The sequence below is a fragment of the Geotrypetes seraphini genome, chromosome 1, assembly GCF_902459505.1.
Source record: "Geotrypetes seraphini chromosome 1, aGeoSer1.1, whole genome shotgun sequence".
Classification (NCBI taxonomy): domain Eukaryota; kingdom Metazoa; phylum Chordata; class Amphibia; order Gymnophiona; family Dermophiidae; genus Geotrypetes; species Geotrypetes seraphini.
Window position 1 is genome coordinate 315,884,806 of NC_047084.1, and position 13,557 is coordinate 315,898,362.

A 13,557-nucleotide genomic window follows, 5' to 3' on the forward strand; every position below is an offset into this window, starting at 1 on the left:
GGATTCTATATAACTGATATATGATTTTGATAAGCTATACAGCCTCTGTTTTTCCTAGGAGTCTTGCAAAGTGCTCTAAGAAAGTTGCAATATCTCCCACCCTATCAATTACATAGGATCATACTGTGCCATACCTTGTATTGTTTGAATATTTTTACTGTTGTAATTGTCTAGTGCTTACATTTGACTTATTGTTGCTGTATACAATCTAGAGTGAATTTATTCAAAAGGGTGATAAATAAATCCTAATAAATAAATCTGATTCTAGAAGAGTGCAAGGAGGACCAGCTTTTGGAAAATGGAGGGACTTCTTCATAGAAGTTTGGTTTCTAACTTTACTTTGTACAGATGAAGCTGACTTGGAGTAAATTTTTATTTCTATTTTTTCCCTCCTTGGTATTGTTCTTTTAAAGATATATATTGCTTCTCAATTTACATCAAGCAAGATATTGTGTTGAGAAAACTTTTTGTATCTCCGTTTTAGTGATTTTTTTTTTTTTTTCTTTGTACAATTAACAGAAAGACTAGTGGTGGTGGCTGAGCACTATGAGAAGAATCTGGAAACCTTATTACGAGAACAGAAACCTATCAGGTATTGTTTTGAGAAGAACCCAAACATAGTTGTCTGGTGTTTTCTTGTTTCGGTCTTATTGATATTAAAGAAGTTATGCTGGGGGAGAGGGGGTCAAAGGCTTATATCAATAGCAGTATTAAACCACTCTTAGAAATAACCTGGGAACTCGAGAACAAAACTAGAATGAAATGGAACTTTTGAAAGTACAATACAGGAAAGATCAGGGCAGGATTAACCAATAGGCCCAGCAGGCACGTGCCTAGGGCCCGAAATGGTCAGGGGGCCCCAATGAAGAAGGGCCTCAACATTGTTTTTTCCAAAATACGATGGGCCCCTCCAGCATCGATCAGCAACGCGGTCCCCCCCCATCGACGGAAAGTAAGACAAGCAAGCAACGCGGGTAAGAAAGGCAACGGGAACTGTAATTTTGCAAGCAGTGCTGCTTGCCCAAAGCTTCCCTCTGATGCAGCTTCCTGTTTCCACCTGGGCGCATGGTGGGGTGGGGCGGGGCAGGGGGGCCCAGTGTACTTTTGTGCCTAGGGACCCTAGACAAATTAATCCTGCCCTGGGAAAGATGTCAAAATAAATGAAATGGAAATAAAATCCTGGAAGTCATGTAATAGGGGAGACAGATGTCTTGTAAATCAACCTTGACGATCAACAAGGTCTTCGTGGAGACTACGGCCCTATTTCAATAATGTTTTATGATACTGTGCACTAAACCTTCCTTCTATGTAGTTTGGTGTTGGAAAATTGTGTTTCTTGCAGGATTTCTGTTAGTAATTATTGCATTAAGTAATCACTTTAACACTAAATAGTACCCTTGACTACTGTACACTGAAGAAAGATTTACAGTTAAACGGCATACATTGAAGTGTGCTCCACTACATCATTTGGAATGATGCAATGTTTTTTAATCAAATAGATCATGAATAGCTGTGACCTTAGATCAGTGCTGCTCAGAAGTCTAGAGCAGTGTGTCGCAAACCTTTTAAGCTGCTGGCACACTAATCTTGAGGTTGCGGCTGGAGGGCACCCAAAAATGCATGGATGTCAACATGATGGCGTTATGCACATGTGTGATGCCATCACATCTATGTCTGCACATGTGCTGATGTCCTCCAGCTGTGACCCTGAGCCTCCTGTTACCGCTGGTGGGAGGTGCTGCCGAAGGAGAGGTGAGGAGAAGGAGCAAAGGCGCCGGCGAGGAGAAGAAGTGCAGGCGTCGGCTGACTGACTACAGGACGTGCCTCTCGCTGCGAGAGGCATGTCCTGTAAACAGCCAGCGCCGGTTCCTCTCCTCGTTGGTATCTTGGGGCACACTAATGTACAACGACACACAGTTTGCAATACACTGGTCTAGAGGTTAACATTTTTGGTGGTTTAGATCAGTGGTATTCAACCCAGTCCTCGGGGACTACCTGAGCAGCCGGGTTTTCAGGATATCCTCATTCATATTCATTGTGGATATCCAGAAAACGCAACTGGCCAGGTGGTCCACAAGGATTGGGTTGAATACCACTGGTTTAGATGGCATTAACCTTTTGGTTTTCTCTCTGTAACAGTTGCAGAATTTCTGCAGTATGATAGCTGGTAGTTCATTTTACTGGAGTAGTGCATTTTATTATAGTATGGAAGAAGTAATGTTCCTATGATTTTTTTCATACATCTTTCTTCAGCTTTTCTGCTCTTGTACACAGTTTGACTCCATTGTTGTACTGTCCAACTACTTATGTGTTATCATAGTATTAGGGTTCCATCTTGGTTTTTCAGTTTTATTTTATGCATGGTTATTTAATGTGATTTCTTATTTTAGATGACCATTTCATTCTGAAGTTACTTTTCTTGCCATGTTTCCAAACACAACTGAAAGACCCAGGAAACACATTTCGGTGTGCCAGTTCCACACCCAGAATCTAATAAGAAAGCGCTTGTACAGGCACAGGCTCATCTCTTTTGTTGCTATTTGCTCTGTTCAAAACTCAGAGGCAAGGCATAAAAAGTGGTTGACTTTGTTTTAGGCAATTGGGAATGATGGTGCTGCAAATGTTTGTCCTTGGTCGAATCTCCCTTTCCAGCTCATCCTGCTGGTTTCCTAAAGCTGTCTGGCCCGTGTGGTCTACTGTCAGGTCATCTTTGGTCCACAGTACAGATTCCAACAAAAATATTGCCTCTATTACTGGATATAAAAACAAATTTTATTAAGTTTTTGTTGTGCTCATATTATATCAAGTGTTAATATATCCCTTGCTACAAGGTCAGTAAAGTCTCATGTTATAATCATCACACTTATTTTTTCCTTTATAAAATCAAAATATCCATAATTTCTTAGCACCAGCTTTTAACTCTTCTGAACTAGTGGGTGTTATCCTTTCCCACCAGCAGATGGCGGTAGAGAAAACTGAATTCAACCAGTGACATCATAAGCCTAAATTGTAGTGCTCTCTGGAAACAAGCCAGTATTTCTTTACCTTACAGCAGGTATTTCAATGTTATAAAACACAGATATTCTCTGTAAAGTGACATATCGATATATTAAGTAATTAAACCTGTGCTAGGTTGTTGTGGTGCTGTGTCCCTGGCCTAGCTTACCAGTCTGCTGGCTGCAGCTGCACAATATGGTTGAGCCTAATGGCTTATCCCAGGTCACTAGTGCCACTGGGGTGAAGCTTTAGCTTGGTACCAAGGAATATTACCTTACCCTATCCCCTCACCCTTATTGTCCATTAACCCTCTCTGGGTGTGTCCCCTGTGGACTCCCTCTGCAGCTTCCAAGTGCCTAAATTCCCCACAAATTGCCCCGAGCACTTGGCCTTTATTCCTGCTTTAGTGAACATAACATAACATTATACTTATAGACCGCGTTACCAAAAAGTTCTACGCGGTTTACAAAAGATTATAAACATTAAACATAATTGTATATTTGAATGAGTCAGCTAGTCAGGAATTTGGAGAAAAGATAGGATTTTAGCTGTTTTCTAAAATGTCTGAAAGTAACATCTCTGAGCAACAATGATCAAAATTCTTTTTCATGAGAAGCTGCCTAAGATGCTAAAGAGTGATTTAGGAATTTCTTACTTTTACAACCTTTTATAGAAGGGAAATTAAACAGCATGAGTTTTTCTACTGCATTTGTGTGTAGCTATGGAAAAACTATTAGCCAGATAAGTAGGGGTTGCACCATATAAAACCTTGTAACAAAAACAGCCCAACTTGAACAATACCCGAGCTTCCACAGGCAACCAATGCAATTCGCAATAAAATAACGTAACATGATCGTATTTCTTCAATCCGGAAATCAATCTAACTGCTGTGTTCTGTATCAATAATAATCTCAATAATTCCTTCTTAGTAATTGATAAATAATTAATATTGCAATAGTCAAGGAGACTCAACAATAATGACTGGACCAGTAATTTAAAGTTCAAAATAGGGTCTAATTGTTCGAAGTCTCCATAAAGTAAAATACAGTGGAACCTCGGTTTGCGAGTGTTTTGCTCGTCTTGCAAAACACTCGGCAAACTTTTGTCTCGCAAACCGAGCACTGCCCCGATAAACGAGCACTTACAGCTGCAGGAAGCGCCGCTTCAGGGGATTCCTCTTCCATCCGCCGGCCAGCTTTCCATGTCGGGTGCCTATCTGAGCCTACGTAGCCGAGTGCCGTCCCACCTGCACGTTGCGTATGATCACGAACAACGTCAATCATCGACATGTGTGTCATATGCAACTTGCAGGTGGGATGGCACTCGGTTGCGTAGGCTTAGATAGAGGCTCTCCAACATGCGGAAGGCACCCGATGTGGAAAGCTGGCCAGTGGACAGAAGAGGCATCCCTCCGAAACAGCATTGCGGGGCTCTCCGGACATTAGAAGCATCCCCCCAAAGCGGCACTACGGGGTTCTTCAGTGGATAACGGACGGAGGAGACGGCACCCGGCACCCGACAGGTACAGACCCCTGGGCCACCTTTTGGGTTCTGGAACGAATTGTCTACGTTGCCACTATTTTCTACAGGGCACTTTGCTTTGATATACGAGTACTTTGGATTACGAGCATGCTTCTGTAACAAATTATGCTCCTAAACCAAGGTACCACTGTAACTTTAACATACAACAGCATCTATCTGGGGTTTCATAGTAAGATGCTTATCTAATATAATTCCTAAAATTTTAATCGTTGGATGGATTGTATAAGTAAATTGAAAGTATATTGATGGAAAATTCATGAAAAATTTTGGTAGGAGATGCTAGAAAGAACTTTGTTTTATCAGGATTAAGCTTAAGTTTGAATTGCTGTATCCAAAGATTCATCTTTTCCATTACAGTCTCAATTTGAGTAGGAATCTGAGATAGAACCAAATTACAAGGTAAAACTATTGTGATGTCATCGGCATAACTGAACAGTCTTATATCCAGATTGCTTAGGCACGAACCTAGTGATGAAAGGTAGACATTAAATAACGTGGGTGATAGTGGAGATCCTTGAGGCACGCCACATGGATTTTTCCAACTAGAGGAGAGTTGAGTCTGAAATCTGACTTGGTAGGATCTAGATTCCATAAATAAGGCTTTTTGTTGCTTTTGTTCCTTAAAATAAAAAATGAGAGCAGAGCAACCCTAAACGGGAAAATCCCCTACCTCTCAGTTGAAGGATTTCCTTGTTATTAAAGGAATTCCCCTTAATTTGCACTCCCAATGAACCTAGGATGTCACAGGAGCTGGATCTCTGGCTGAGACAGGTGTGGGTAGTGTGTCAGGCCTGCCATTCAGGAAGTTCTGCTTTGTGTGTAGAACCAACAACTGAGTATGACTGCTGGCTCTCTCTGCATACAGTGAGATAGGTTATTTATGCCTAGTGGGGAGGGTTGGGATCATGAGTCAATGCCCTCTCCACCTGTCAAGAAATTGGGACCCACAGTCCTGATTTTGGCAGGAATGTCGGCCATTTTTAATCCCTTGGGGATTTCATCTTTTGCTGCTTCTCAGCAGCAGGAAACTGTCCCTTCCATATCTGGGCTCAAGGGGGTAGGGGACCTACCTGCCCAATCCCCCTTGAGTCCATTGGGGGAAGGTCCCTGGGTGGTCACTTAAGGCTCCTGGAGTTTTTGACTCCAGAGCTTTGCACAATTGGTCTGACAGCAGTTGCAGTCAGACTGGGGGATGCTGGAGGGGCCTTGGTTTGGGTTCTAAGTAGTGAACATAAGAATTGACGCTGCTGGGTCAGACCAGTGGTCCATCGTGCCCAGCAGTCCGCTCACGCGGCGGCCCCCAGGTCAAAGACCAGTGCCCTAAATGAGTCCAGTCTCACCTGCATACGTTACAGTTTAGCAAGAACTTGTCCAACTTTGTCTTGAATCTCTGGAGGGTGTATTCCTCTATAACACTCCGGAACAGCGTTCCCGTTTTCTACCACTCTCTGGGTGAAGAAGAACTTCCTTACATTTGTACGGAATCTATTCCCTTTCAACTTTAGAGGGTGCCCTCTCGTTCTCCCTACCTTGGAGAGGGTGAACTATCTGTCTTTATCTGCTAAGTCTATTCCCTTCAGTATTTTGAATGTTTCAATCATGTCCCTTCTCAGTCTCCTCTTTTCAAAGGAGAAGAGGCCCAGTTTCTCCAACTTCTTCAGCCCCTTAACCATTTTAATCGCTCTTCTCTGGACCCTTTCGAGTAGTACCGTGTCCTTCTTCATGTATGGTGACCAGTGCTGGATGCAGTTCTCCAGGTGAGGGTGCACCATGGCCTGGTACAGTGGCATGATAACCTTCTCCAATCTGTTCTTAATCATTCCTAGCATTCTGTTCACCCTTTTCACCGCCGCCGCACATTGCACGGACGGCTTCATCGACTTATTGATCAGAATTCCCAAGTCTCTTTCCTGGGAGGTCTTTCCAAGTACTGCCACGGACATCCTGTATTCGTGCATGAGATTTTTGTTACCGACATGCATCACTTTACACTTATCCACGTTGAACCTCATTTGCCATGTCGATGCCCATTTCTCAAGCTTGATTATGTCACGTTGCAGATCTTCGCAATCCCCCTGTGTCTTCACTACTCTGAATATCTTCGTATCATCCGCAAATTTAATCACCTCAGTCGTCATACCAGTGTCCAGATCGTTTATAAAGATGTTGAAGAGCATGGGTCCAAGCACCGAGCCCTGTGGCACCCCATTGGTGATGCTCTTCCAGTCCGAGTATTGTCCATTTACCTCCACTCTCTGTTTCCTATGCTCTAGCCAGTTTTTAATCCACATGAGTATTTCACCCTCGTTTCCATGGCTCACAATTTTCCGAAGTAGTTGTTCATATGGAACCTTGTCGAGCACCAAGGGGAGAGAGTCGGAGGTGCCAGTTACTTTGGAGGAGGCAGGATGGACTCTGAGGCCTCTCTGACACTCAGTCCATGGGGGTCTCAAGACTAAGGCTCCCCCCCCCATCTCAAGGACCTGAAGAGGAGCAGTCCCACGTGATACATCTTTTTCGAAGAAAGGAGCTGTCTTGTCTTATTGATGAGGTTACTAAAGCTGTCTCTCTGCTTTGGACTCTGTCTGTAGACCATATTGAGGGGGATCTGCTGTTGGATGGCCTCGCGGGACTCCTAAGCATTTCCTTTCCATGAGGCTCTTTTCTGCATGATGATGGCAGAGTAGGAAAAAAATCAACCCTATATATCCATGTAAATCATGATGATAACATTATGGTTTTATTATTATTACTAGTCTTTAAGCCCGTTAAATTAATGGGTGCTAGAATAGATGTGTCTGTCTGTCTGTGTTTCTTTCTCTCTCTCCTTGGCCGCTGTCTGTATCCTTCTGTCTCCCCCCTCCCTCCCGAGCAAAGCTGTCTGCCCCCAGCACCCACCTCCCCCCCAAATGTCTCTCCATGGCCCTCTTCTGTCTTCCCCCCCCCAAGAGCAAAGTTGTCTGTCCCCTTTCCCTATCTCTCCATGGCCCCTTCTGTCTCCCCCAGCACACCCCTTCCCCCAAAGCAGCCCCCTATCCCTCTCCCTGTCTCTCCATGGCCCCTTCTGTCTTCCCCCCAGAACAAAGCTGTTTTCCCCAAGCACACCCCTCCCCCCAAAGCAGCCCCCTTTCCCTCTCCCGCTGACTCTCTCTCTGACCCCCTTTCTCTGTCTGTCTTTCTGTCCCTCTCCCTGCCCCTGTGTCTTTCTTTCTTTCTGTCTCCCTCCCTCCCGCTGTCTGTCTGTCATTTTTCCCCATTTCCCTGTGCAGCAGTATTTCCATCCCACTTCCCTATGCAGCAGCAACAGCATTTCCCTCCTATCCCCCCCTTTCCTGAGTAGAAGCAGTAGCAGCATTTTCCCCCACTCCCCCTTTCCCTTCTCTTCCCTTCTCTTCCCTGCTCCGTTCGGCCCCTCCCCCTTCTTTTACTGCCGTTGTCGATCCGGCCTGTTCCTGACCCTCCCACCACCGACAAACCTCAGGACTCCAGTCGCGTAGGCAGCACTTTAAAGACGCTGCTTCGCGGCCTTCTACTGCCGATTTCCTCTGCCGCGGTCTGTCTCCGATGATGTCATCAGAGATGCGGCAGAGGATATCGGCAGAGAAGGGCGTGAAGCAGCGTGTTTATAGTGCTGCCTACGCCGCTGGAGCTGGGAGGCGACGGAGAGGGCAGGGGGTGCTAGCGGTCGGCAGCCGCCGCTCCGCAGGTGGAGAGCAGGGAAGGGCACGCATGCCACTTGTCTTGCCTCGCGTGAGGCCAGACCGTAAGCCGTGCATGCGCACTTCCTATGGGTCGCTACAGCTCACGGAAAACGGACGCAAGCATAGGAAGTGCGAATGCTCGGCTTACCGTTTTATTATGTTAGATTATTGTTAATATATGTGATCATTTTGAGGAATGTTTGATCCAAAAGCTAACTGGAAAAAAAAAAGTTTTTAAAACAGTCTTAAAAGTTTTAAAATTCAATTCAACACATATATATTTTGGAAGTTTATTCCAAAGACTAGGTGCTAAATTAAAAAAAACACTTTGGGCTCCTTTTACAAAGGTGCGCTAGCGTTTTTAGCGCACGCACCGGATTAGCGTGCGCTAGCCAAAAAACTACTGCCTGCTCAAGAGGAGGCGGTAGAGACTAGCGCGCGCTATTCCGCGCGTTAAGGCCCTAACGCACCTTTGTAAAAGGAGCCCTTAATATTGAGTAAACTCCCAATTTATTTTATTTGCTGCTGGTAATGCTAATAAAACGGGGAAAAATGTTGGAAAATCAAGTACCAGTTGATGGCAAACGTGCTTTATTTCTTTTGCTGAACTCATTCTGGAGTCTGCAGCAGAAACATGAGTAATCGGTTCTGTTTTGGAAACAGCTACTTAGAATGTGTGTCTCAGAAATGGGTTACTTGTGACTATTTAAATACGAACCATAATGAGCATTCCTTTCAGAGTTGCTTGTATAAAAGTAAAGAATGCATCCAGACCACATCCTCGGAGCAAGTGCTAGAACGCATGCCAAAAAATTAAATAAACAAAAAACTAAAAATTAACCCAGTTTAGGTGTGGACTTATGTTTCAGTTCGAGTCATGAAACAGCAGGATTTTATTATTTTAATTAATTTAAAATGATTCATAACATTTTGCAAGGGGGGAGAGTAGTTGCCTTTTTTTTCGGCTGTACCGCTCTCAGTACATGTTTTGATGCTGAAGTGTGTAATGTAGTGCACTAGAACTGTTTCCATGATGAGTGCACATTTATTAGAAGTACTCTGATCAGTAAAGATATAATTAAGGGACAAACCCCCTTTTTACTAAGCCGCGGTAGAGGTTTCTACCACTCATTGAGCTATGAGAATTCTATGAGTGTCGGAGTACTTAGTGCCCTGGGCTGCAGTAAAATCCTCTACAGTGGCTTAGTAAAAGAGCCTAAATTAGAAAATACAGTAGATGGCTTGGCTACTTAAAAAAATTTGCTATAAAGGGATTGCAAAAGCATAATGGAAGTCTTTAAATTTGCTTGTTCTTTTGTTTGAACCTTTTCTTGATATAGCGGCAGTAGAAAAGGTTCAAAGAAGAGTGACCAAGATGATAAAGGGGATGGAACTCCTCTCATATGAGGAAAGACTAAAAAGGATAGGGCTCTTCAGCTTGGAAAAGAGACGGCTGAGAGGAGATATGATTGAAGTCTACAAAATCCTGAGTGGAGTAGAACGGGTACGACTTGATCGATTTTTTCACTCTGTCAAAAATTACAAAAACTAGGGGACACTTAATGAAGTTACAGGGAAATACTTTTAAAACCGATAGGAGAATTTTTTTTCACTCAGAGAATAATTAAGCTCTGGTAAGAGTGGATAGCGTAGCTGGTTTTATTATTAATTAAATCTTTATTGATTTTCAATTTAAGATTCAAGCGTAACACTTGTACAGAAAGCAATGATAGTAACATATAATTGAATATACATCCAATAAAGATAACATTGATTAACTATTTATGCTCAAGTCCTCTCTCTAGATTCAAGTTTTAGAAACAATGAAAAAAATTATAACAAAAACAAGAAAAAATACAATATATTATAGCGAGATGCTGGAAGCTATAGTACTGAAAGTGACGTCCCATATTAATCAAATTATAGGGTTCAAGATATTCCTCCATCCAGACGAGACATTGCCACAAAAGTTGTCAATTGAGACGGTTCAAAGAACACATACTTAACAGAGCGGTAACACACAATACATTTACATGGATGTCTCAAATAAAAGGTAGCCCCCAAAGATATAACCCCAGGTTTCAAAAGAAGAAATTCACGGCGGCGCTTCTGCGTCTCCCGTGTAAGATCAGGGAACATCTGTATTTTATAACCAAGAAAATTTTTTTGTCTATTTTTAAAGAAAAGTCTTAACAACCATGTTTTATCTAACGGAAGTGCAACAGTTATAATCAAAATTGCTGGTGATGCTAAGTCTTTGTCAGAGGTCTCTAATAGTTCTGAAACATTTAAAGTTTGTGGAGCCAAATTTTTTTGCTGCTCTTGGCGAGTTTTAACAGGTAAATAATAAACAGGTGAAAATGGTGGTAACATTTCCTCCGATACTTCTAAAATTTCCACTAAGTATCTCTTAAGCATATCTCTGGGAGTTACCATCTCAAGCCTAGGAAAATTAATTAACCTTAAATTGTTACTACGAGAATTGTTCTCAAACATTTCAACTTTCCTTCTCAAGTTGGTATTATCTTTATAAAGTCTCTTGAAGTTGTTTAGACATGTAGATTTCCTTTTCAAATTTCTATATAGATGCATTTGAATTAGTCATTTCCTTTCTTAAATCAATCGGTTCTTTGGTATGTTCTATAATTTTCCCTTCCAAATATTGAAATTTAGGGGTAATAGACTTTGCAAAGCCAGCAATAAGATCCCACAAGGAATCTAAGGTTACTTCAGCAGGTTTAACCAAAGAAATTGAAGCTTGTAATATAGTAGAGTGCTCACCATTCTGTGGATGTTCTTCGGGGCATGCCTCTTGGGCATTGCCCCCTTGTAAAGTTGAATTATCCCCAGGTATATCCATTAGGGCTCCTTGACTGTGAGCCCCAACTTCCAGACCTCCTAGATCCAAGCTTGCCTCTGAGGAAGAGAATACCATGGGCTCCGGGGTTTCCCTACCCCTGGGAGAGCTGGTGACCTGAAGTTGTGGGGGCGGCACCCTTACATCGGGCTCAACGTAACATCATGCCCAGGAGGAACAGCTACGGGTTCGCCTCCCTGTGTCCTCAGCAGGCCGCCATCCGATGTCCGCGAGACCTCTTGCATTTGCCTCAAGAGTTCCTCTATGTTGCCAAGAGGGGGAAATTTTGGAACGTTGCGAGGCAGCAGCAGCGCTCCAGCCTCTTCTCTTAGGCATAATGGTAAGTGTACAGGGCAAAGAAAATTTTCCGGCTAGAGTCGCTAACCCGACACGAACAGCTCAGCGTGTAGCTGGTTTTAAGAAGGGTTATTGAGACAGACATTAGGGGAAGCCACTACTTGCCCTGGATTGGTAGCATGGAATGTTGCTACTCTTTGGGTTTTGGCCTTGTACTAGTGACCTGGATTGGCCACCGTGAGGACGGGCTATTGGACTTGATGGACCTTTGGCCTGACCCAATAAGGCTATTCTTGTGTTCTTAAATGAAGTACAATATTTTATCAGAATTGAGAGAGAGGGGGAAAGGCAGACAGAAATCAACACTATACAGAATTGATATTCAATAAAGAACATGCTATTTTTGACATGCTTACAACAGAATCTGAAGACCTGTTCATATCTTGAACCATAAAAAAACATATCCAGAAGAGGTTATGGTGTTGTAAAGTGCTCTAGAGTTTCTTTAATTCTCCAAGCATGAACCTCCCCTAGTGTGAGGAAGTCGGTAGCATGCTTTTCAGCTGCCAACACTAGCACTGCTTGCAGACACTGAGTTCATGTGAATGAACTGAGCAGGTATGAGGAGTACTGGAGTCTGCAATAGGAAAGCATGCCACTGACAACTTCAATCTAGGGGAGGTTTGGGCCGCAGAGCTCTTCAGCAAAGCTAAGATTTTTAATGGGGAAGGGGGAAGACAGCAGAGAGGAATGGGTGTGTACCCCCCAAAAATGGGCTAGTGGCTATGTCTGTTGAGTAGGCATCGTTTTGGTCTCCCAAGTTAAAGGTGCAGAGGGGTGGTGGGGGGGGGGCACTTGGATTACCATGAAGTTTTTTTTAGTGTCCAGGGACCTACATGGGCCACCAGGGATGTTTTGGGGGGTAGGGGAATCCTTTGCTCCCATGCTGCATCTTTATTCCAGCTACAAAATGAGTGAAAAACTAAGTTAGATTTTAGTAGTGTTTTTACATTGGGACCTTGGTCACTATGTTACCCTTTAGTGCAGTGCTTGTACATTTGATTTTCCCATGCTAAACTTTTCTTGCATCAGGAGTAAGATTAGCACAGGAAAATAAAGTGTAGACTGCTGTGCCATTGAGCAGCTCAGCTTCCTGCATCGACCCCTATGTCTTAGACATGGATCTTCTTAAGGATTTGATGCCTGTTTATTCATCATTTTTTTCTGCACTTGGGTCTGCTTTTTCACCTCCCATACAGGAGGTCAGTAGAGAAGCAAGGCTTGTACTATCATCATCCCACTGTTTTCTTACTGCATGTAGGATACCAGCCATTGCTTACTCTGTCAAAAGCATATTTTCACACAGTTTGAAAAATGGATTTTTAACATTCCGGTATCCGCTACTGAATCAGACTGGGCTTCTCTAACTTGGGATTTACTGCCTCACATAAGTGGACTCTTAGCATATCTTACATATATATTCTTGTCAGGCTGAATTCCAAATTTAGAGTTATTCCAGTTCATGATTTATCACCTGTACTTAACAGCTAGACTTGCAAATGCTGCAGAAGTCCCTGGCTAGTCATTCTCAAGCTTTCAGCCTTGAATAGGAAAGAACCGGCTTTTCCATTATCATCACACTTGTGTTTTGTTTTCCTCAGGCTTCTGCTCTCATCAGTTTTATGTTTTAAATGTGTTATAGAAATTCTATTGTTTTTCCTAAATGGGAGGTTTAATTTTCCTGCTTTGGCAATGATTGTAAAGGTGACTGTGTTCCCAGTGAGGTCAGATGACCAGACATTATTGCCTCCATATTGTCAAGGTTCTTAAGTCACAGTCTAAAAGTTATTTGGAGAACTGTCCTCTGCACATAGCTTAGATCTGCTTGATTGGAACTAAAGAGCCTAGAGGGTGTTTATTTATTTATTAAAAAAATCATATAAACCAAACTATTATAACATCTACATTGTTCACATATCAAACATTCACAATTAATAATTCTGAACCTCTTCCTGGAAGGTTTTGCCCTTTTCTTACATTCTGAATAATGGGTCTTTTTTTTTTTTTTTTTTTTTTGGGGGGGGGTTCTTCTTTTTCTTTTGAATGTGAATTGTTGGCTTGTGGTTAGAAATGTGATATCCTAGTTTTGGAAATCTATTCTCC

At 42.8% G+C, this 13,557-nt stretch overlaps 1 protein-coding gene across 8 annotated transcripts in view; it reads left to right on the forward strand.

Annotated features, from left to right (window-relative positions):
- Positions 1-13,557, forward strand: part of TBCK (TBC1 domain containing kinase) — a 433,115-nt gene that overhangs the window by 10,259 nt on the left and 409,299 nt on the right. For all 8 annotated transcript variants that reach the window (XR_004540454.1, XR_004540453.1, XM_033956547.1 and 5 more), the window contains exon 3: positions 520-592. Coding sequence is in view for 6 of the 8 variants with exons in the window: in XM_033956547.1 (XP_033812438.1) it covers positions 520-592 (73 nt within the window). In the remaining 2 variants the exon portion in view is untranslated. The remainder of the gene's footprint in view (positions 1-519; positions 593-13,557) is intronic.